Below are 21,770 nucleotides of genomic sequence, written 5' to 3'. Positions count from 1 at the left end.
ACTATACGTGATAGTTCATAATTGGGTATGGAAAAAATGTCGAGAGATTGGACAATTGGACATTTTCAATTATTCCTAAGTTCACCGATTAGATTGAAACACAGAATAATATCGTTTTTTCTCCATCCCTCTCCGCTCCCGATCCCCTCCTATTCCTGGCGATTATTATTAAATTGTTAACTCAAGAAAATCTGAACAAGGTAAACTTTTATGAAATTTCCGAAATTATCGTCTAGGTCGATCTTCGATCAAGTTTATACTCGCGTTACAAAGTATGCAAGCTTCTTTGAGTCTCCGAAGAAGAAGAAGAAGAAAAAGAAGAAGAAGAAGAAAAAGAAGAAGAAGAAGAAAAAGAAGAAAAAGAATGAAAAGAAGAAGTTCGTTTTAACATTCCACTTGGGCCGCGAGAAGCTATCACCTCGTGGACGTTTATTAAATCGGCGAAAGTTCGAATGAAAGTCCGCTAGAAATCGATTGAGACAAAAATCGATTTTCCAAGCGTTGTTATTAACTCGTACGTGACATTCTCTTTTTGGATCTTCAATCTTTACGGGATAGGACGTTAAATATTAATAATTACATGGACTGTAATTCTACTTGTGAAATTATTTTCCTTCAATGCTTTTCTTTTTTCTTTTCTTTTCTTTTCTTTTCTTCTTCTTTTTTGTTTTTTAATGCGAGAAACTTGACCTCATTCGCAGAAACGATATATATATATTTTTTCTAGTTATCGAGAATGATAAAAAAAATATATTAAATAAATTCATAAATATTACGATCCCACATTGATTTATCGAGAGAACGATTAATTCGAAATATTACCACGTTCAGACAGTCCTATAAAATATATTCGAAAAATATTTCCACCATTTATTCATTTCGATTGGAATATGTTGTATTTCTTGATATAAGAGTATGATATATTTAATGTAAAAAAAGATAAAAAAAAATGAAAAAGAAAAGAAAATTAAAAAATATCAATATAATTAAAAAGAAAATGAACGCGTTAAAAATTGAAACAAAGTCTCAAAAACAGATAATATCATTATATCGAATAAAAAGTGGGATCCTTCAATATCATTTTAAGTACGACGTACGATCGGGAATGAGAAAGTAATGGAAAGGGTGGATATGCTTCTACTTTTTTTTTTTCTTTCTTTTTTTTTTTTTTTTTTTTTTTTTTGTCCAAAGGGTTTGGTGACGTCGCTGCGTACCATGAACCTTTAGGGATGCCGTGCGAGACGTTTTAGAAGCTTCATTGCTCGCCACGCATGTATAGTTGCCATTATGAGCTGTTGACGCTCTTTGTATCCTCAATGCTAGATCGTAGTCACCAAATTGATGGGTCGTTGCTTCCTTCGACTTGAGTGGCTTTCCATCCTTCAGCCAAGTAATCTTCAAGGGTGAATCGCCTTCGCTGACCACACAGGTCACGTGTACCCGTGAACCTTCTTGGGGATTGGCGGGAAAGCTAAATGGATCGATTTTAGGTGGTACTGCAAATTACACGAATCAACGATACTTTTTATCAAAGATCTTTCTTAGCCACGAGGCTTACGTCCTGGTCAATTATTCATTAATAATAATTAACATTTCCATTAAAAATTTTTTCATAATACACTTAGAACGTATTATACCTGCGTTTAATCGATTAATTTTATTAATTAAACGACGATTCTGTAAAGAATTTATTATTATTACAATGGCTTTATCACAATGAGATAGATCGGAGACGCGATGCTGTCGTTATTTAATGATTTATAAATCGTTCGATTTGTACGATTAAATCTTAAATAAAAGAAGAAAGAATCTTTGTGATAATACCTATAACGTTTAATTTCCATTTTGATTAGACGAAAAGACAAAATGATTTTTAGCTTTTCTTTCAAATTATCTTGAACGAAGAGAATATGTAAAAGTGAATATATTGATTTTAAATTAAAGACCGTACTTACTTGTCAACACGGAGAACGATCTTTTAGCTTCTCTCTCTTCTCTATCCATCCATATATCTATCTATCTATTTATCTATCTCTAGCTTTGACAGAGAGAGAGAGAGAGAGAGAGAGAGAGAGAAAACTAAAGTCGTTAAAATAATACGGATCTACCTAGAAAAACACAGGATAATTACGAAGGGAGATGGAAAAAGGCAACGTTTTAAGTGGGTATTAAAACAACGTTTTGTTGAACCACACAAATCGGACGATTTTTACGTTTTCGTTTTCATTTCAAAAAAAAAAAAAAAAAAAAAAAAAAAAAAATAGAGAGAATTCTGACAATAAACAAGATAATGTAAAAATTTATTTTATTTTATTTTATTTTTTGGCGAGAGACAGCGTCGCTATTCGATATTATCTAGTAGATTAAATTTGGAACGATTGAAGGAAAGAAAGAAAGATATATAAGAATCGTTTACCTTTAACTTCAATGTGCACTGTTTGCGAATCCGATCGACCTTGTTTGTTCTTTGCTGTGCAAGTGTATGCACCACGATCCGTAGAACTGTCGACTCGATGAAGAACCAATGTCCCATTTGGAGATACCTCTTGTCTACGACTTGTCGGTAGAATTTGTCCATCTTTAAGAATAAATATTAATTACTTTTGTTAATATTTTCTTTCTTTTCTTTTTTTTTTTTTTGTACGACTGTTTAATAATTACAATTAAAATATCTCTATATTAATAATATATATATTATATACACACGTTTTATTATTTATCGATTAGATTTCTATTTAACAGGAACGTAACCAATGAATCTTTGAAAAGCGGAAGATTAACTCTTACTCGTTTCTACTGGAGGTTCATAAAGAGACGAGAACTTTTTACAAGTTCGGTTGATTGTTACGAGAAGAAATGGCTAAAGTTCGGTGCTTTTATATAAAAGAGAGAGAGAGAGAGAGAGAGAGAGAGAGAGAGAAAAGTTCGTTTAAAGGTACCAACATCGAAAGCGATGCCAACAAGTCTCATCCTCCTTCTGTATTCTTCATTCTTCACAAAATTTCATTTATCTTCCAAGCCTCCTTAAATTTATGACCGAACCACCCGTGGCCTTATAGTGAACCTTATTTATTCACCCTAAACCTTGCACCATGAAATCGTGCTGTGAGAGTATTTTAAATCTTTCATTTAGTTCATGCCCCGTTTAATTTACCTACGTGGAAATGAATGGAATGCATTTTCATTATGAAGAATCGTGAACGTTATTAAATTCAAGAAGGAGAGAAAAAATAAAAAGAAAGGGAAAGAAAGAGAATGATTTTATATAATCGAAATTTTTCAAGTTCAAAAGTTTAAGAATAATTCTCTAACAATGAGTGAAATTTCAAACTTTCGATCCATTGATTTTTACTTTCATCCGAGTGAAAAAAAGCAAAGATTTTTCGTTTTTTTTCTCTCTTAACGTTTTACATAAATGTATATACGTATCTATATGTACTTTGGAGCTTTTGAGTTTCTAAAGAAAACTTTATCCAAGATCGATATGTTCTCACATAGAGAGAACTTTAACGCCGTTATTGCTTGCAGTATGCTACGTATCTATTTACCTATCTATCTATTTATTTTTCTATGTATATATATGTATATATATATATATATATCTACCATACTATCTATTTACTACACTCGATTCTCGAGATTTTATTGCAATCGATATGTCGTTCTACGTTGAGATCTTTATTTCCGAACAAATACGTTTGATTACTTCGACTTTAATTTTATTATCACTACTTTTCGCATGTATACATATATATACACACACACATATATATATATGATCATTAAATTATTTCTGATAGTTTGATAATTATATTTATAAAAGGGTTAAAAAGTTTTTCGAGCCCCTTTCGAATAGATAACCAGTATATACGATCACGTACGACGGGATAATCTAAGTACAGGGGCTAAATAAATATTTCGAAGAGATAAAAAATCACGAGTTACATCATTGACACTATACAAAGAAATTTGTTAAAGATTTCACGAGTAAAAGTAAAAGTAAAATAAAATAAATGTGTGACAATTTGAAACGTGAAGATAATTACAAGACAATAATCTTTTCGAAATTATTTAGAACGTATCAAATGGTGTTATTAGAAGAAAATCGTTGTTGCGTTATACGAACGTACCCTTTTCCCATGTGATACTGGCGATTGGAAAACCAGCGACCGGACACTTGATGATCGTGGTCTCACCAGCTACGGCCGCGTAGTTACCCATAGGACGTACGTGCGGCAAGCCATAAATGTTGAGACGAGCGGAGTGATGAGCCTTAGCCACTCGATTTACAGCAGAACATTGATACTCACCGCCGTCTTCAACGTGTACCGCGCTTATGTTCACGTGAGATATCACATCACCGTGTACCGTCACGTATTGTCCTATCATGAACCTGCAAGAAAAGAAAATAGAAAAAGAAAGAAGAAGGAACGAACGAACGTAAAAAGCAAAAAAAAAAGAAAAGAAAGAAAGAGAAAGAAAGAAGAAAAACGAAACACATGAATTCGGTAAACGATAAGGCGAAAAAAAAAAAGGAAGGACAATATGAACGACGATTGTTAAGTGGTACTTAAGATAAAGGGGGGGAGCGGGGGAGTGGTTGGTTAATTATTAAAAAAAAAAAAAAGAACAAAAAAAATAAAAAAATAAATGAAGTGAGAAAAAATGTCGGAATGAAGTCTCAAAAAATGTCCATCATACGCGAGCCTTTCTTCATGATAAATATAACGGGACAGGTTTAAAAAGTTTTGTCCGTGGTGGTCGATTGGTAATTTTCCTCTCAATTGGTTCAGAGAATCGAAGCCCGCAGGGTCGTATCCGTTTCCACGGAATCTGCATCCTGAAGGGAAGCACGTCGGCGGTTACTGATTTTCCGCCGATCGTAATATCCCGGGGCGCTTAATGACCGCGAATAATTGTGTATATATAATGTGTTCTCGATAAATTTTTCGTGCAGTAAACGTTATTACCGTTCGACGACGATAAAGAAATTTTTCTTTTTTTAATTCTTTTATAATTATAACATTGAATTTATAAAAGGAAATAATCATTTACTTTTTACGCTTTTTTTTTTTTTTATGAAAAAAAGAAAAGAAAAAAGAAAATAGGAGAAAAGAAGAAGAAGCTCGAAGAAAGTTACCTGTCGTTTTGAGGCAAAGGAAAACCGTCCAGAGTCCAGGAAAAGTGCGGCGTAGGATTTCCCGTGGCAATGCATTTCAAGGAGACAGAGGGACCCGGTTGAATGGTCTGCTCGATGAATTTGTAGAGGAGTTGTGGGGCCGCATCTGCGAAAAGAGAGAGACAGAGAGAGAGAGAGAGAGAGAAGGAGAGAAAGAGAGACCGTCATTATTCATATCGACGTGTACGATAGAGAGAAGAGAAAAAGAAAAAAGTAAAAGAATATATAAAAATAAATATACAAAACAAAGAGATATTTTTTGATATCTATGAAAAAAGAAAAAGAAAAAAAAAAGAAAAGAATTAAAGTGACGAAAGCAAAAAAATAAAACGATCGGTCTCGTAAATCTTCTTTTAATAAAAATAAAATGAAACGAAACGACGATGTTAAGAATTTTAAAGATGACATCTATCTATGATACTGGGACTTCGTTTAGATTAGAATAACGATGAAAACAGGTCGCATAAATGTTAGAGAGAGGAGGTTTACCTGAGGCAGGTGCCAAAGGTAGGAAGGACGATAGGTATGGAAATGGGTTCTGGATCGCCGCAAGGCGGAGTATTATGCACGCAACATTTACATGACAAGCCCCTGTACGCGGCCAGAACTATCGATCTGTGGTTTGACGCCTGAACCGGAGTGCCGCCTAGTGAATTAACCCCAAATTATAGAGCCGACAATAACCCGAGAGCAAGAGAGAGAGAGAGAGAGAGAAAGGGGGATCGAGATCGAGAGATTGAGAGAGAGAGTGAGAGAGAAAGAGAGGGAGATCAAGAGAGAGAGAGAGAGAGAGAGAGAGAACAAGGATCCTTGTTTGCTTACGGCGTAAATCAAAATGTCCTATTGCTAGTACGGCCACGCCCCTATGGACCAGTTACAGCCTACTATTATAATATAACATATGTTTATCGATTGTATGAACGAAATCGATCGTCATTTCCAAATTATTAATTATTATTATTATCTCGTGAAGAAGACGAAAAAAAAAAAAAATAAGTCAAGCTCATCATAAGGGTATTTCGACAAAAAGAGATTTTAATGAAGCAAGGAAAAATACAGCCAATCGCTGATACAAACATTTTTGGGGGTTGGATCCCTTCTACGAACGTATGATTTATGCGATTTACTTCGTAGTTAGAGAGAATCGTTTTATGCGATATCACTGCTTTGGACGCGGCTTAATATTATATGTATATAGTACACTCGTAAATATATATATATATATATATAAATATATATATATATATATTTGTACATACGGAGAACGCATACGAATGTATCCTATGGATGGATAACAAGGTCGATGCACCGGTCCGTTTAGCCTGTATTTCGATTTACGATTCGATGATTTCGCGGGCTTCGCGAAGCGTTATTTACCGTGCTATTCGATGCACCGTGGGAAAAAGAGCATAGCACGTGATGTAAATAAAACGGGAAGCGTGCCAGAAGCCAAAGGTATGGTCCGTACGCGTCGCTTGATTTATTTTAGCGTTCAAACGAAAGAAAAAAAGTTAAAAGGAAGCAGAAGAGAAAAAAAGAGAGACAATCTGAAAGAAAAGAGAGAAGAAATGGCAAACAGAGAGAGAGAGAGAGAGAGAGAGAAAGAGAAACGAACGAATGAACGAACGAACGAACGAACGATATTCGTTCAACGATTAATATCCAAATTATTGGGTCTCTGGTTTCGAGAGATTTAAAATATGTAAAATGATATAAACGACGAGGAATGAACGTGATATGAAAGTTTGATGAATAATTATTATTACGTATATACGTGACTGGATTTAGTTAGTTTCGTATTTGATTTTCTTTCGGATAAAACTTTTCATTCATTCATTTATTTATTCATTCATTCTTTTTTTTTTTTTTTTTTTTTTTTTTGCTCCTGTGTACACATCGTTCCCGTATTACATGTTTGTACGAACGGATTGCATACATTAAGGGGTTAACAAATTACTAAGTAATCGCATACATCAAAGATGTATAGAGTGATGCTTATCTACAGGCGCTATATTTAAATTTAAATATCATTGACCTAATTAAAAACAAGTAATAATATTTAAAGCGATAAAACAAACGAAGAGAATCGCATTTAAATCGAACATTTTCTTCGACCCAGGATTCACGATCGTTGGAGGACATTCTGGATCCTTTCACTTCTATTTTTCTACTTTCTCTCTTTTTTCTTTTTCTTCTTTCTTTTTTTTCCCCCCTTTTTCTTGTCCAAGCTAAGAGGATTACTATCCAGTCAATTATTCCAAGTCGTACAAAGCAAAAGTGCTCTCGCAAATGGGATGAGAGAACGCCTTTGGGGACACTTTCGAAGTATAACGGATAAAAATTTCTTAGCGGAGAAACCAGCTTGAGATCCTTTTTGGTTATTCGATAAAAAAAACAAAAAAAAGAAAGAAAAAAAAAAAAGAAAAAAAAACGAAGAAAGAGGAAATAATCGAATGGCGAAAGGGATTGAGTGTAGGAAGGATGAAAGAAAGAAAGAAAGAAAGAAAGAAAGAAAGAAAGAAAAAAAAGGAACTTTGTTAGATGATCGATAGAAAAGTGTCATAAGCGTAAAACGTTTTTCTACCGTTTAGGTATCCTTTTAAAAAGTTTTAGAAAAGTTTTCTCAAGTATTGTAGTAACTGGCCCACGTGAAAAGTAAGGAAATGGAAAAGAGAAGGAAAGAGAGAAAGAGAGGGAGATAGAGAAATAGAAAAGTGAGAACGTCGTAAGAAATGTTAGCTCGATATCTCAAGCATTTTCTCTCTTTCTCGCTACACACACACACACACACACAACCATATGTATATAATACATAAGTATGTGAAAAACCATCTTGAACACACACACACGATTGCCTGTATTCCTAACGTTTTTCAAGTTTCAGACGGTCGAGCGACGAAGGCTATGTACGTTTAAGATAATGGATTACATCACGTTAAAAGTATAGTGGCTACGGCGAAAGGAATATTTCCCTTATTTCTAGAATTTTCGCGCCAACTCTTTTTTACACTCTCTACTTTACTAGATATACGTGGGAGCGCGCGCTATTTTGGCTCGCGCTTTTATCAACTTTTCCGTCTTATTCCATGCAACAAATACACACATACGTATAGAGATTTCCTCTCTGTATCTCTTTCTCTCTCTCTCTCTCTCTCTCTCTCTCTCTCTCTTTCTTTCTTTATCTCTATATCTCTTTCCTTAGACGGTGACTAAGACAAATGGAATGTATTTATTTCACAGCAGGCCAAGCCAGTGGATTCCTCGTTTCTCCATTATGCATCGTTCTCGTTAAGCGTCCTTTTTTGTTTTCTACCTTCACGAAGGCTTTTCTCCTTCCTTTTCCTCCTCCTCCTCCACCCACCTCACCCTCCACCATTTTCTTTTCTCATTCTTTCAGTCGCCACCACTACCAACCTTTTTCTTCTTCTTCTTCTTCTTCTTCTACGTCGTCGTCGTCGTCGTCGTCGTCGTCGTCGTCGTCGTCGTCGTCGTCGTCGTCTGGCTCCACTCGTCTTATAACGCGGGAATAAGGAAAATTCAACAAACTAAAACGATAAGATCGAGAACGCCTTCGTAAAAGCAATAAAAGAATTCGGTACCGTCTATTAAACGAGGAGTTTACCCTACAGATATTGTCTGTATATATGCGTATGCGTGTGCGTTTACGTTTGCGTTTAAGTTCTTTAGCGAACGAAGAAAAATAGTCGTGCGAGGGTGAATGTAAAAGGGACGGCGGATGCTTTCCCGACGGACGACGAATGAGTGAGAGAGAGAGAGAGAGAGAGAGAGAGAAAGGGAGAAAAATACGACGAACAAAAAGAGACTCCGGCGTATTCGAGCACGTACCTTTAATGAGGTGCCTAGAATTCAAAGACAGAAATTTAATACTGAATCTCGCGGACAACCTCGAAATAACGAAGCATTTGTTATGCGCTAGAATTCGATCAGTTCGGTTCGGTTCAGTTCGGTTCAGTTCGGTTCGGTTCGATTTAAATTACGTCTCCGGACGGAAAAATTCTGTGAGAATCGATCGGGATATTTAATTAAAAAGAAAGGGAGAGAGAGAGAGAGAGAGAGAGAGAAAAGAAGAGGGAAAAAGAAGAAAACATTATATACAGAAGAAAGGAAGAGAGAAATAAATTACAATCTCTGATTTCTTTTTCTTCTTTGCTTTATTTTTTTTTCTTTTTTATTTTTTTTTTTTCATTGTATGTTTTCTTTCTTTTTATCTTCCTTTTTTTCTTTTTTTATACGCATTCAATCGATCAATCATTCATCATTACTGTAGATTCAGCGTTTCTCTCGTTTTATGAAGCTTCAAAATTATTGCAAAACAGAGAGAGACAGAGAGAGACAGAGAGAGAGAGAGAGAGAGAGAGAGAGAGAGAAGAGAGAAAATATATTTTTACCATTAAATATAAATATAGATTTATTAATACGTATTATCTGCTTATTAATTAATATTAAAATAATTGATTGTAATTATAAATATCGAGTAATTGAATATACAAATAGATTGATCCTATCGATATTGATAAACAATTTATCTGATCATATCGTGGAGCGTTTATAATGTATTTAAAAAAAAATATATGACGAGGTAATATAGGTAAAAAAAAAAAAAAAAAAAAAAGAAAAAAAAAGAGAAAAAAAACGGAAGAGAAGAAAAAGAAAAAGGCAAAGAAAAAAAAGAACAGATTCTTTCTCTCTTACTCTTGATTTTAACCAAAGCTTATCTCTTTTTCTCCCTCTCATTTTCTTTTTCTTTCTCTTTTTTTAAGATGACGATGAAGACAACGAAGCAAGAGAAGGAAAAGAAGAAGAAGAAGAAGAAGAAGGAGAAGAAGAAAGGGAAAAGGTGAGACAAAAGTTTCGTAATAGAGTCTTCCCGTTGTTGGTTAATAGTGAACCCAAGCGATAGCCTCGATTTACCCTTATTATTTCTACAAAGAACTTTCATAAAACTTGCCAAAGTTGCGCCCTGGGTTACGAGCACCCGCTTATGCACGCTAATCCGTCTTACTCGCTTGAGGTTGGCCTCAGCAATCCTCCTCCTCCTCCTCCTCCTCCTCCTCTTTCTCTTTCTCTTCCACCTATTTCCTACCAGTCCTCTCTTTCTCTCTCTCTCTCTCTCTCTCTCTCTTTATCTCTTCCTCTACTTTCATGAACGTTATGTCTGTAATGGCTTTACTTTAAAGCTCCTCCAAAAATAATATCCGTGCACGCGGCCCAACGTTTTTCACTGTCTCGCGATATCTCAGAAAGGATAATCGGCCGTTCTCCGGGTTCACCGAGAAAATAAGATATTTCTAGCATATAAATCAACACGATGTTTTCTTCTTACTTAACTCCCTTCCTCCCCCTCCATCTCTCCGATTCACCAAACCCACCAAATATTACCTATCTCTCCTTCATCAAATTCTGTTGTGCTTCATGTTAATATTTACGATAAATTTCTTTTTCTTGTTTTTCTTTTTTTTTTTTTTCTTCTCCTTTTTTCGATGCATCGTCAAATAAATAATTCGACGATCGAAACAACTTAACTCTCATTGTAGGCATGCGAGATAAATAAATTTCAGATGAGAAAATGTTTGTTAGAAAAAAAAAAAAGAAATGTTTAAATGAGTTATCATTGATAATATAAAAGAAATGTTTTCTTTTTTCTTTTTTCTTTTCTTTTCTTTTCTTTTTTTTTTCTTTTTTTTCATTTTGTAAACTTACCACCCAAACGTAATTCCGCAGTAGCCTGTACCATTTCGTAATCATTCTTTGCGAAGCATTGATACATTCCCTTGTCGTCCCTGACAATTGAGGATATATGTAAGGTCGAGCCACCATTCTCAGTGATTTTCGTTCTACCGGATGAGCCTTCCCTCACAGGAAGTCCGTCCTTTGCCCAAGAAATTACCGGAAGCGGTCGACCGGTTACGGAACACTGAAATTCCGCATCCTTTCCGAGATCAACGGTGACCTGCAACAGATAGCAAGAGTGAAGAAAGGGAGAATAATAATTTACCGCTGGATTATACGAGTTTAGAAAATAAAACAACATCTCTATCTCTCTATCTTCCTATCCCTTTATCACTTTCTCTCTCTCTCTCTCTCTTTCTCTCTCATTCTCTCTCTCCCTTTCTCTCTCTATCTCTCTCTCTCTCTCTCTCTCTCTCTCTTTTTCGTTAATAAAATTGTTTCACAATATTGATCTCTTTTTCTCTGTTTGCTAGAAAAAGGTTGGCTAATGAAAAACGATCGAGAGAGAAAGAGAGGAGAGAGAGAGAGAGAGAGAGAGAGAGAGAGAGAGAGAACAGAAACGCATTGAGCGCTTTACAGACAAGCCGTTAATATCTCGAAACAACAATAACAATGGCAATAGCAGTGAGCCAATGTAAAGAGTAAAAGGATACGACTACCAAGATAGAATGAGAAAGGAGATAGAAACTCGTAGAGAGGGAAAGAAAGGGAGAGAGAGAGAGAGAGAAAGAGCAGAATGGTAACTGTTCGACTATATTCGACGTTTGACTACTGGCCTGGAAGGGCTAGTTGGAAAAAAGTTCGGATATAATCCGACAGCCAGGACCATTTCCACGTAAAGCAAGAATGCCCAGAAAGCGTGGAATAAAGGGTAATCTTTTTTTTTTTTTTTTTTTTTTCTTTTTTTCAGTGTACTACGGTATATCTTTTATAGCGTGCTTATAATTGGCTGATATGTCCTGCGGAATGAAATGCTATTTGTTCGTTTCTATTTGACATTTCATGTTCAACAAAAAATATATTGATATAAATAAGTTAATAAAAATATAAATAAAAGCAAAAATTACAAAGTAAAAGAAAGTATATATATATATATATATATACAAATATATATAGATATAAATATATATAGGCAGAGAGAGAGAGAGAGAGAGAGAGAGAGAAATATAAATAAATAAATTGATGCACGGTTAACATGGTTACATGCTTTGATCATTCCGATGGCATTTCCATATATCGATCTTGAACAGATTAATCGGATCCTCTTCCACCGTATGGCAGCCCTTTGATCCGTAAATCGGTTTTGTGCATTATTAAGGAGCACCGTTTGTCTCCTCAGTGCATAGAGAGAAGCATTAGGAAGGCCGATAAAGGAGATGGAGAGAGTATATGTTGAATCTTGTTGCACCTGCTCGCATATATATATATATGCACACACATGAATACTATATTTACACACACATGTGTCTTCTTGGAATAGTATGATCATTTGGTTACGTGGTTAGTCGTATTACGATTCGAGAGGATACTTCTCTGTAATCGCGGATGAGAGTAGTTTCTCTCTCTCTCTCTCTTTCTCTCTCTCTCTCTTTAACTCGAGAAATGTTTCGAAATAGAGATAGAGAGAGAGAGAGAGAGAGGGAGAGAGAGATAGTGCTTGAAAATGTTTTAACCATGATCACCGAGTAAATTAATCGGGAAAGTGTATTAAATAATTACGAGAAATATTTTTTCTTTTTTCTCTACGTTTATCGAACTTGTCAAAGAATTTATTGTCCAACGAAAAGAGGAAAAGGGAAAAGACAAGAGGAAAAAAGAAAAATTGCATATCGATCTCTGATCGAAGAATTTTCAACTTTGAAATTTTCAACGAGAAAATTTTCAAGAGTTCGAGAAGTAAACGGACTTAACTATATTCAACGACGAGAAAGCGAGATAAACAGATGGACTTATTGGAAGTGGGATGGGAATGTTGGTCCCCTTAAAATTCGAATATTTTGTGAAAGATGGGTCGATTTGCATCGGATACGATTACAATCGGGCTACTTCGAGAGCTTTTGCCTTACGTGCAAAGATAAGAAGAAAGAAAGAAAGAAAGAAAGAAAAAAGTGGATAGCGAAGGAAATGAAACGAGATATAGAAAAAGAGAGAGAGAGAGAGAGAGAGAGATGAAGAGGAAGGGGTGAAAAAAATATTCCACCGAGTCCTTCTAGAGTCGAACGCTTTCCATTAAATATTGTTAAGAGGATTGTACCTTCCTCCATACCTTTGTTCTGTGATTCTATAGGAAAGTTTCTTTTTAAATTCTGTGGGTAATACTGGGTTCGAATATTCTTTGATAGGAACCTTCGATGGAAAATATCAAATGACTGAGATAGTCTTTTTAAATAGGGTGGAATTTATAAGAAGAAAATAAGAAAAAAGAAAACAAAAAAGAATTAAAGAAAAAAAAAAAAATAAAGGAAAGAAAAGAAAAAGCGAGAAACGAATGCTTGCCTTCATCTTTTGTCGATTTTTAGCCTTGTGATTTTCTCTCTCTCTCTCTCTCTCTCTCTCTCTCTCTCTCTCTTTCTCTCTCTATTTCCATCTCTTTCTCTATGGACATTCTCGTTACATGAAATATTACATCGTATCATCGTAACGAGATGCAATGTAATGTACGTAACGTTTACGTCAATAATGCAACGTCATTGCATATGCGTATTTGGATTCTCCTTTCGAAAAGCATTATATGCTTGCTTTAAAATTTAACGAGAGAAGATGCAACATCGTATTTCGATAATGATTAATAGAAAGAGATGAATAAAAGAAAAAAAAAAATAGTCCTCTTGAAAAAGTACACCCGGTATATATATAGTAACCATGGACAAATTATTTCGTTCTTGTTACAAAAGAATCTACTTTAAAACAATTCAATCTGAATTGAATTAGTCGAATATTTGTCGTAATGAAATTTCGAGTGTAATATCTTTCAAAAAGTACACCCGGTATGTATGATATCCACAAACATAGTATTTCGCATTGCTTCTACTAGGATAATAGTATAGTTAAAATATTTCGTTGAATTGAATTAGTCGAATATTTGGTCTATTAAAAATGCAAGAGTAATACTTTTTAAAAAGTACACCCGGTATATAGTACATGGTAAAAAACAATGTTTATAATATTTATGTCGTTTTAAATTAATATATTCGCTTTGAAACGGGACAAGCCAGTCGAGTTTCATTAAGTTTTCATACAAATTTACGTTATTTTTTTGTGAATTGTTTATAACAAAAAACATTGCAAAAGTAACTATAATTCACTCTTACGCACGTAGATTTTGTATTTTAATTTATAAAAAAATTAATATGCGATTTTATTTTAATTTTATTGAAAAAAAAAAAAAAAAAAAAAAAAAAAAAAAAAAAAAAAAAAAAAATCGGTTTAAAAAAAGGCCCCCTATAGATATAGGCGCTGACACACTAACCTACTGACCTACTTATTTTAGTCTGAAAACAGGTGACCACTTCCATATATGGAGATACGCTGACCTATATTTTTTTTCGTAGAAAATCACGTGACCACTTCCATATATGGAGAGACACTGGCCTACATTTTTCTCGCGGAAAATCACGTGATCACTTCCATATATGGTAAAACGTTGACCGACATATTTTTCGTAGAAAATCACGTGACCACTTCCATATATGGTAAGACGTTGACCCACATATTTTTCCTAGAAAATCACGTGACCATTTCCATATACGGAAAGACGTTGACCTATATAAATTCCGAGAAATCGTATGTTACTAGTTGATTCATATATTCGGCCATTGATGAAACTTAAAAGAGACGAAGGTACGTTTACATAGAGGATATTTAAGAGCGAATATATTTGGAAGTAGAGATCGTAGAAAGTCGAAAGAGGGAGCGTTTTAAAGGTAAGGATTTTCTCTAGATGATGGCATGAATGACAAATTCTTAGCTATCCTAAGGGATGAAATATTTTAAGAGAAACTTCGTCGACGACTTAACTTTTGCATTTATCGTCAAAAAAAAGAAAAAAAAAAGAAAAAAAAAAGAAAAAAAAAGAATAAAAAATGTGATCCATATTGGCATCGTTGCTCGATCAAGATTCATGACATCAGGATAATGTTACCACAGACGCGAATATTCTTATCGAGTATTCTATCCCTGAAACTTTAACCCCTTTTATATTTACATCACCGCTACTGCTACTACTACTACTACTTTTACCACACCACTATACTTTCCTCGTCTTTAAGTATTCCGGTTATATCGCGAAGGTGAAGCTCCTGGCATCGAATTTTCAAATATTCACCATACCTTCGGAATCTGTTTGCTCCCTTCGAAAGACACAACCGTGAGGAGGTTGCCCCCTTATGTTTACAAAATCAACCCAGACGTTTACTTGTTGTGCAAGACAGCGACACTCTAACCTATGTTTTACGTATATAGAAAACCGATACATGATAACGAGATGAAATCAAACAGAGAGATCTTTGCGAACGTGAGCATTTTTCTTTTACGATGGTCGTAACATTTCTGACGAATAAATAAAGCAATTGTTAGATACAATAATTCGTTAAATAATTCCTCTCTATTTGGCAGACATTCGAAGAGTTTAAATGAAAAAAAAAAAAAAAAAAAAAAAAAATTAATAAAAATAGTTAACACTTCCTTTTTTTTCCCCTCATTTCTCGTTTCTTCCATTCATATATCCATTAAGTCAATATCCTTAACATTTTTACTTTTCTCCGTTGAAGTAATAAAATTTTACTCGACATTAATATCAGTTTCTATTGTTAATTATAATTTCTTCAATAGCGACGAAATAAGAAATTTTTATTTTCAATATTTCCTCGAGAATTTGTTTTGCTCTCGTACGATAAAGATCGAATAAAATCATTTACTATATACATACATATATATATACATCTATATCGTCGCGTATCAGACGAATTTTATCGCGTTCTCTCGAATGACTGGTGCAATTCCTTCGATAAAGTTCGAATTGGAGTTTGACGCATTAATGGAACGAAATTGCGGTGGCGGATGGCAGTCAATATATGAGAGAATCCGAGCGTTATAAGCGTTTCCTTGCTGATGACTGCAAAAGTTATGCGAAAGGCTTCCGGTGAATGAATGCTATTTCATTCCCTCCTTTCCTCTTTCTCCACTCTTTCGCTTGCTCCATTTACCAATACCTATTCCAAATGTTCTCACTCTTTTTCTCTCTCTCTCTTTCTCTTTCTCTTTCTCTTTCTTTCTTTTATATCCAGGAGGCTGTCCTCACCAGATGGAAGAATACCAAGCGTTTTCTCGCGTTCGTTGGACAGCGACACTTCTCTTCCAACATTTTCTAGTCAACTCTCGATCGACCAACCTTCTCATTCGTTCGTTCGTTCGTTCGTTCGTTCGTTCGTTCGTTCATTCGTTCTTTTGTTGGCCAGCTTCTTCTCGAGATATACACGCCTACCTTCAACCTTTCCAAGAGATTTAAGTAGGTACGAAGATTTGTTTCATCGATCCACCTAAAGGTACATAAAAGAAAAAGAGAGGATGGAAATAAAAAAAAAAATGATGAGGAAAGAAAAGAGGACAATGCCTTGTCATCGGTTCTACAAGTCTTACATCCTTATTGAATTCTACATTTATTAATGAACGAAAAAACGAACGAACGAACGAACGATCTTTAAAGATTCGACATTGTCCTAAATAAAAAAAATCCCGTATTGCCCTCGATGTCTTCGGTATATCTCACATTTTGAAGATCGATGAATTTACGAACATACAAAATATTATAATAAATTGAATGAATTTAATGAGAAAACAAAAATTTATATAAATAATTGGGTAATATTGTTACTTCATATTTTGTTTTTAATTAATAGATCATGTTTCGCGAAGAAAAAAATATAGGTTATTTTTCTTTTTATTGTATTCATTGCTATATCGTAAAGAATTGTTTGCCCGTTTTGCGAACAATATGAATAATAAAAATGATAATAATAATAATAACAATAACAATAATAATAATAGTATTAATTAATGCCTCGATGTTAATAAATATGTTATTATTTCGAGAGATATTATTTCGTTCGGAAAGAATTCGAACTTGGTAACGTTTCAATTTAAATCCGATCGAAATTCATTTGGATCCGAGGATTCGTTATTAATCGTGCCCATTTCACTCTACTCAAATCATTATTTTTCCTTCTCCTTTCGATTGGATGTATTTTTGAAAAATATTCTAATAAATTGTGATATAAAATTACAAAGAATATCCGATTACGAGCAATCTAATTCGATCGTTTCGATATATCTAAATTTCGTGCGAGAATAAAGATAGTTTCGAACGTTCGATATATTTAACGATGTATTATTAAATATGCCTATAGGACGTTAATAATAATTATAACATAACAATAATAACAACGACATGACAATGTACGTTTACCAATAACTCGTTTCTATCATTTTCAGAAGATTTGTTATAACATTGAACATGGTCTCTCTCTCTCTCTCTCTCTCTCTCTCTCTCTCTCTCTCTCTCTCTCTCTCTCTCTTTACGTTGGACCTCATCGTTCTACAACGAGAGATCGATTTACAAAGCCATTTTGCTGCATAGCTACGTGCACGGTTAACCCGTTACGGGATGAGTAACTTAATTAAGGTATGCCTGGTAACGCAGTGGCGTCAGCATTATGAAAACGTGCGTTCTCGTTGATCGTTGAAAATTTCGTTTAGAATCGTTCCACGTAGCTCTAGTTAACAAAAACTAAATTTAGATGATATAAAATATATTGGAACAAAATAAACGTTAAAAATTTATATTTATATTTATTTGTTTCGTATTTGGTTAAATAAGAGAATAAAATCTTTCTCTTTTTCTTTGTCGTTTTTTCCCTTTTTTCTTCTATGAATTTCTTTTCATTATTTTCATAATATCATTAAGATATTATGAAAATAATGAAACACCATGAAATATTTAATATATTTTATGATCTTAAGTGCATTTACAGCTTAATGAAAATAATCGATCGGAAGGAAAAAAACAAGAGTAGTAGTAGTAGTAGTAGTAGTAGTAGTAGTAATAGTAGTAGTAATAGTAGTAGTAGTAGTAGTATTCTATTTTCTTTTTTCTCTTTCGATGCTTTTGCGAATAATAAAATAATAAAATAATAAAATAATAAAATAATACAATAATAAACATTAATATCGAACTACGTTGGATACGTATTTTTCTTATCTTTTTTTTTTTTCTTTTTCTATTATGATCTCGTATGCATTCGGGAAATAAATGAAATAAACGAATGCAAAGAATAAGATGGATAGATCATTCGTAATCTTAAGACAGATAATCCAACAAGGCGGGATGAAGGGGAGGAGAGGACAGGGTAGGAGAGGTTGCATAAGAAAAGCTCCGAAGACAAGGTTTCTCAAGATGTTCGTTACACGCTCGAAGTATTTGGATCGGTCTTCGAGGTTTCCTCAAGGCTGTCGTTATCCCTTGACGATATTTAGCCGGTTGCGATCCTCGATTATCCTCGTCGGCTAGAATTAGTCGACGTTAGCCGAGCAGTCGAGCCGAATTTATTCGGCTGAGCTGCACGTTACCTTCGTATAACGTCGAATTCCCTTCTCTTTCTCTCTCTCTCTCTCTCTCTCTCTCTCTCTCTCTCTCTCTCTCTCTATCTCTCTCTCTTTAGCGAAAGAGAACATCCGAGCGAGGACGTCTCGACGGTTTAACAAAGTCGAAGTGCAACGAACCGTGGCACCTTGCATCGCGCTTCAAACTCGCTTGTTCCCTTCCCGATGAACACGACTTCAAGCTTTCTACGTGAGAGAGAAGGAGAGAGAGAGGAGAGAAATGAAAAGAGAGAGAGATGGAGAGAAAGAACAGTGATCATCGAAGATAATGTTATTTCATTTTCTTGTCGTCTCTCTAAAAAGACGACAAAAATTAATAATAAATTCGTGCTTCCTAATAAGTTCCTCTCGTTGAGTAATTAATGAATTAATGAATTAATATTATTTTTCTTTGTTTCTCGATATTACGATGTAAAACAATCAATCGAAAAATTTTTATCAAAATTGTTGTAAGATCGTTCGAAGGATATATTTAAGGAAAAAAAAAAAAAAAAAAAAAAAAGAAGAAGAAGAAAAGAAAAAAGAAAAGAAAAAACATTCCAAGATAATTAATATAATTACTTAAGGAGAATAAATATTTTTTCGATCATTCCTTTTCTAATCGACGATATAAAATATATATTTATGAAGTATTAGGATTTAATACTAACCTGTTGAGGAGTGAGATGTATCGAGATGCTACTGATGATGGAGACCTCAAGCTCGACTCTCTCCGAGCCAGCGGTATTATTCGCATGACAGACGTATCGGCCAGCGTCCTCGGGTCTCGCGGCTTGAAGAATTAACACCCCAGCCCTAGCATGAATTCTCTCCGAGTTGAAGATCATTGCCGTGCCAGAGACGGACTCTCGAAACCATAGATACGTTGGTGGTGGTATTCCTTGAGAGATGCAGGATAATACGATAGTTTCACCCGTACGAATTGGCGCTGGACTGACACGTTCGTTGAATCTCGGTGGTACTGGATTTCTATGTTCTAAATTTAACATACATTTTTATCTATTATATATATTCATATATCTATATTACAATATAATATAATATTGAAGATACATTTTATATACATATATGTATGAATATATTTCAATTCGAGAAGGTTTAACATTTTAATGTCTATCATATATGCAATAATTTAATATTAAAATAGAATTAATTATATTATTAATATGAATATGTTTGAATATGAAAATGTTTATATATATATATATATATATATACAGATAGATTATTGAACAATTAATTAGGTATTCTATATAAATATATATATATACATATATGTATGTGTAACGTAATATTAGTAACTATATTAAAAAAAAAAAAAAAAGGGGGAAATGTTCGAATAGAAATGAAATAAATAAGAAACAAATATTTCTTATTTTTATTATTTAATTCCGAAAGAATAAATCTCATTTGCATTAAATGTTAATATAAATCTATTATATTATATTTAATACATGATATAAAAAATTCAATTGTCGAAAACTCGAGCTAGTAGGTACTTCATTTCCGCATATTTTTTTTTCTTTTTTTTATCGACCAAGTATCCGGGATGAGAACTCATAAGACATATCTCCAATCCGATATATATATATATATATATATATATATATATATATCGGATCTCCCGGAAGTCGTTAAGGAACGAATCCCGATGGACTCGTTTGGTTGGGCAAGGATTACGTATTTAATTTTAAATGTCGGTAAACGCGGAAGCGGATCTTACTTCTTTCGCAATATATATATATATATATAAATATATATATATATATATATATATATATATATATATATATTCTATCTACTATGCCATCGGTATAGAAAATATTTCAAAAAGATCGATAGTTTCTCGTGATTGACCTATAACGACCCGCATATTTTTCTCATTCATAAATAAAATAATACACGTAGATAGAATAGCTACGTAAAATATTATTTCAAGCGTTTTAAACGAAACAAATGTATTATCTCTTTTTGTTTAATATTTATTACTGGTAGATATATTTATACACACACACACACACACACACATATATATATATATAGAAGCAAACTAAAAATATTATATTGTATGTAGAAAAAAAATAAAACAGTAAAAAGAATTGTTGCGTTGTCTCTTTTGTAACACATTAAATGGGCACGTTTTGTAGAAAAGTCAACGAACCATAGAATAATAACGATGAGTAGAATACGATACGACCAATTCTCATGGTATTATTTTCGCAATATCGTTGATAGCGTTGCGACGCTCGTAGATCGATATCAAAGTAGAGTAGAACGTTCAATTTCAATCGTTATTCCGCCCTATGGCGCCCGGACGATAATATAATAATCCGATATTAAAGTGCTCAAGGCTCGTTTGTTACGTACAATGGGTGGTAAACTCGATGTACGGTAGAGCCAAACGTTCCTCGTTTCCTTTATCAATTATAATTTCATTAGTAAAGCTGAGGTCACTGAAGGAGGTTTGGAGGGGCACGGATAGTCGAATGGAGGAGGATCGTCGATGACGATCCTTGTTGCACGATCACTGTTGTGATCATTTTTCTTATTCGTGAAGGAGAAAACGCATGGGAAAAAAAGAGAAAAGGAAGAAAAAAATAATAAGAAGAAATGAATTTAATTTCGAAAAAGAAAAAAAAAAGAAAGAAAAAACGTTCGGAAGAAAATAAATCCCGAATAAATTATCGTTGAAGTTAAATATTACATTAAAAATTGAGAATTAATTTCTCAGAGAAAGGACGAATCGAATCGAATAAAAATAATCACGATGAAGAACGATCTATAACGAATTTAATAAATTTATGAATAATTTTTATTGTTCTCTTCTCTTTTATATTTTCTTTCTTTTGTCTTTTTTTTTTTTTTTTTTTTTTTTTTATTGTTACCAACGAGAAATCTTTCGTGGAGGGAGAATGGAGCAGAGCGGAACGGTGTCGCACGAACGACGATTAAACTTCAACCGGTCGTGGAGGGTTATCCGCGACGCGGTCGGAAACGCGACGGAACGCGTAAAGCTTTTTACGAGGGCGCTATTTTATAATGGCTTCGCTTTGTCTGGACCGCGTTATTATTGTAATTTAAGCTGATGGCGTATTGATCGGCCTGTACCTCGTTCTCTCTCTCTCTCTCTCTCTCTCTCTCTCTCTCTCTCTCTCTCTCTCTCTCTGTCTCTGTCTCTCCCACC

General features: G+C 34.1%; 1 protein-coding gene across 14 annotated transcripts in view; it reads right to left on the bottom strand.

The window, feature by feature from the left end:
• The window catches only part of LOC124955107 (Down syndrome cell adhesion molecule-like protein Dscam2), a 201,574-nt gene that overhangs the window by 19,153 nt on the left and 160,651 nt on the right, over positions 1-21,770 (bottom strand). For 13 of the 14 annotated variants that reach the window (XM_047509007.1, XM_047509020.1, XM_047509014.1 and 10 more), the window contains 5 exons: positions 19,237-19,562; positions 10,901-11,150; positions 5,141-5,285; positions 4,131-4,393; positions 2,417-2,578 (listed from right to left, as the gene is read on the bottom strand). In XM_047509007.1, the coding sequence (XP_047364963.1) occupies positions 2,417-2,578; positions 4,131-4,393; positions 5,141-5,285; positions 10,901-11,150; positions 19,237-19,562 (1,146 nt within the window). Of the gene's footprint in view, positions 1-1,214; positions 1,497-2,416; positions 2,579-4,130; positions 4,394-5,140; positions 5,286-10,900; positions 11,151-19,236; positions 19,563-21,770 lie in introns of all 14 variants that reach the window. The other variant, XM_047509019.1, reaches the window with a different exon arrangement.

This window comes from Vespa velutina, chromosome 17 (assembly GCF_912470025.1).
Source record: "Vespa velutina chromosome 17, iVesVel2.1, whole genome shotgun sequence".
NCBI lineage: Eukaryota > Metazoa > Arthropoda > Insecta > Hymenoptera > Vespidae > Vespa > Vespa velutina.
The sequence above is the reverse complement of the archived record's forward strand: the minus strand, read 5'-3'. Positions and strand labels throughout refer to the sequence as shown.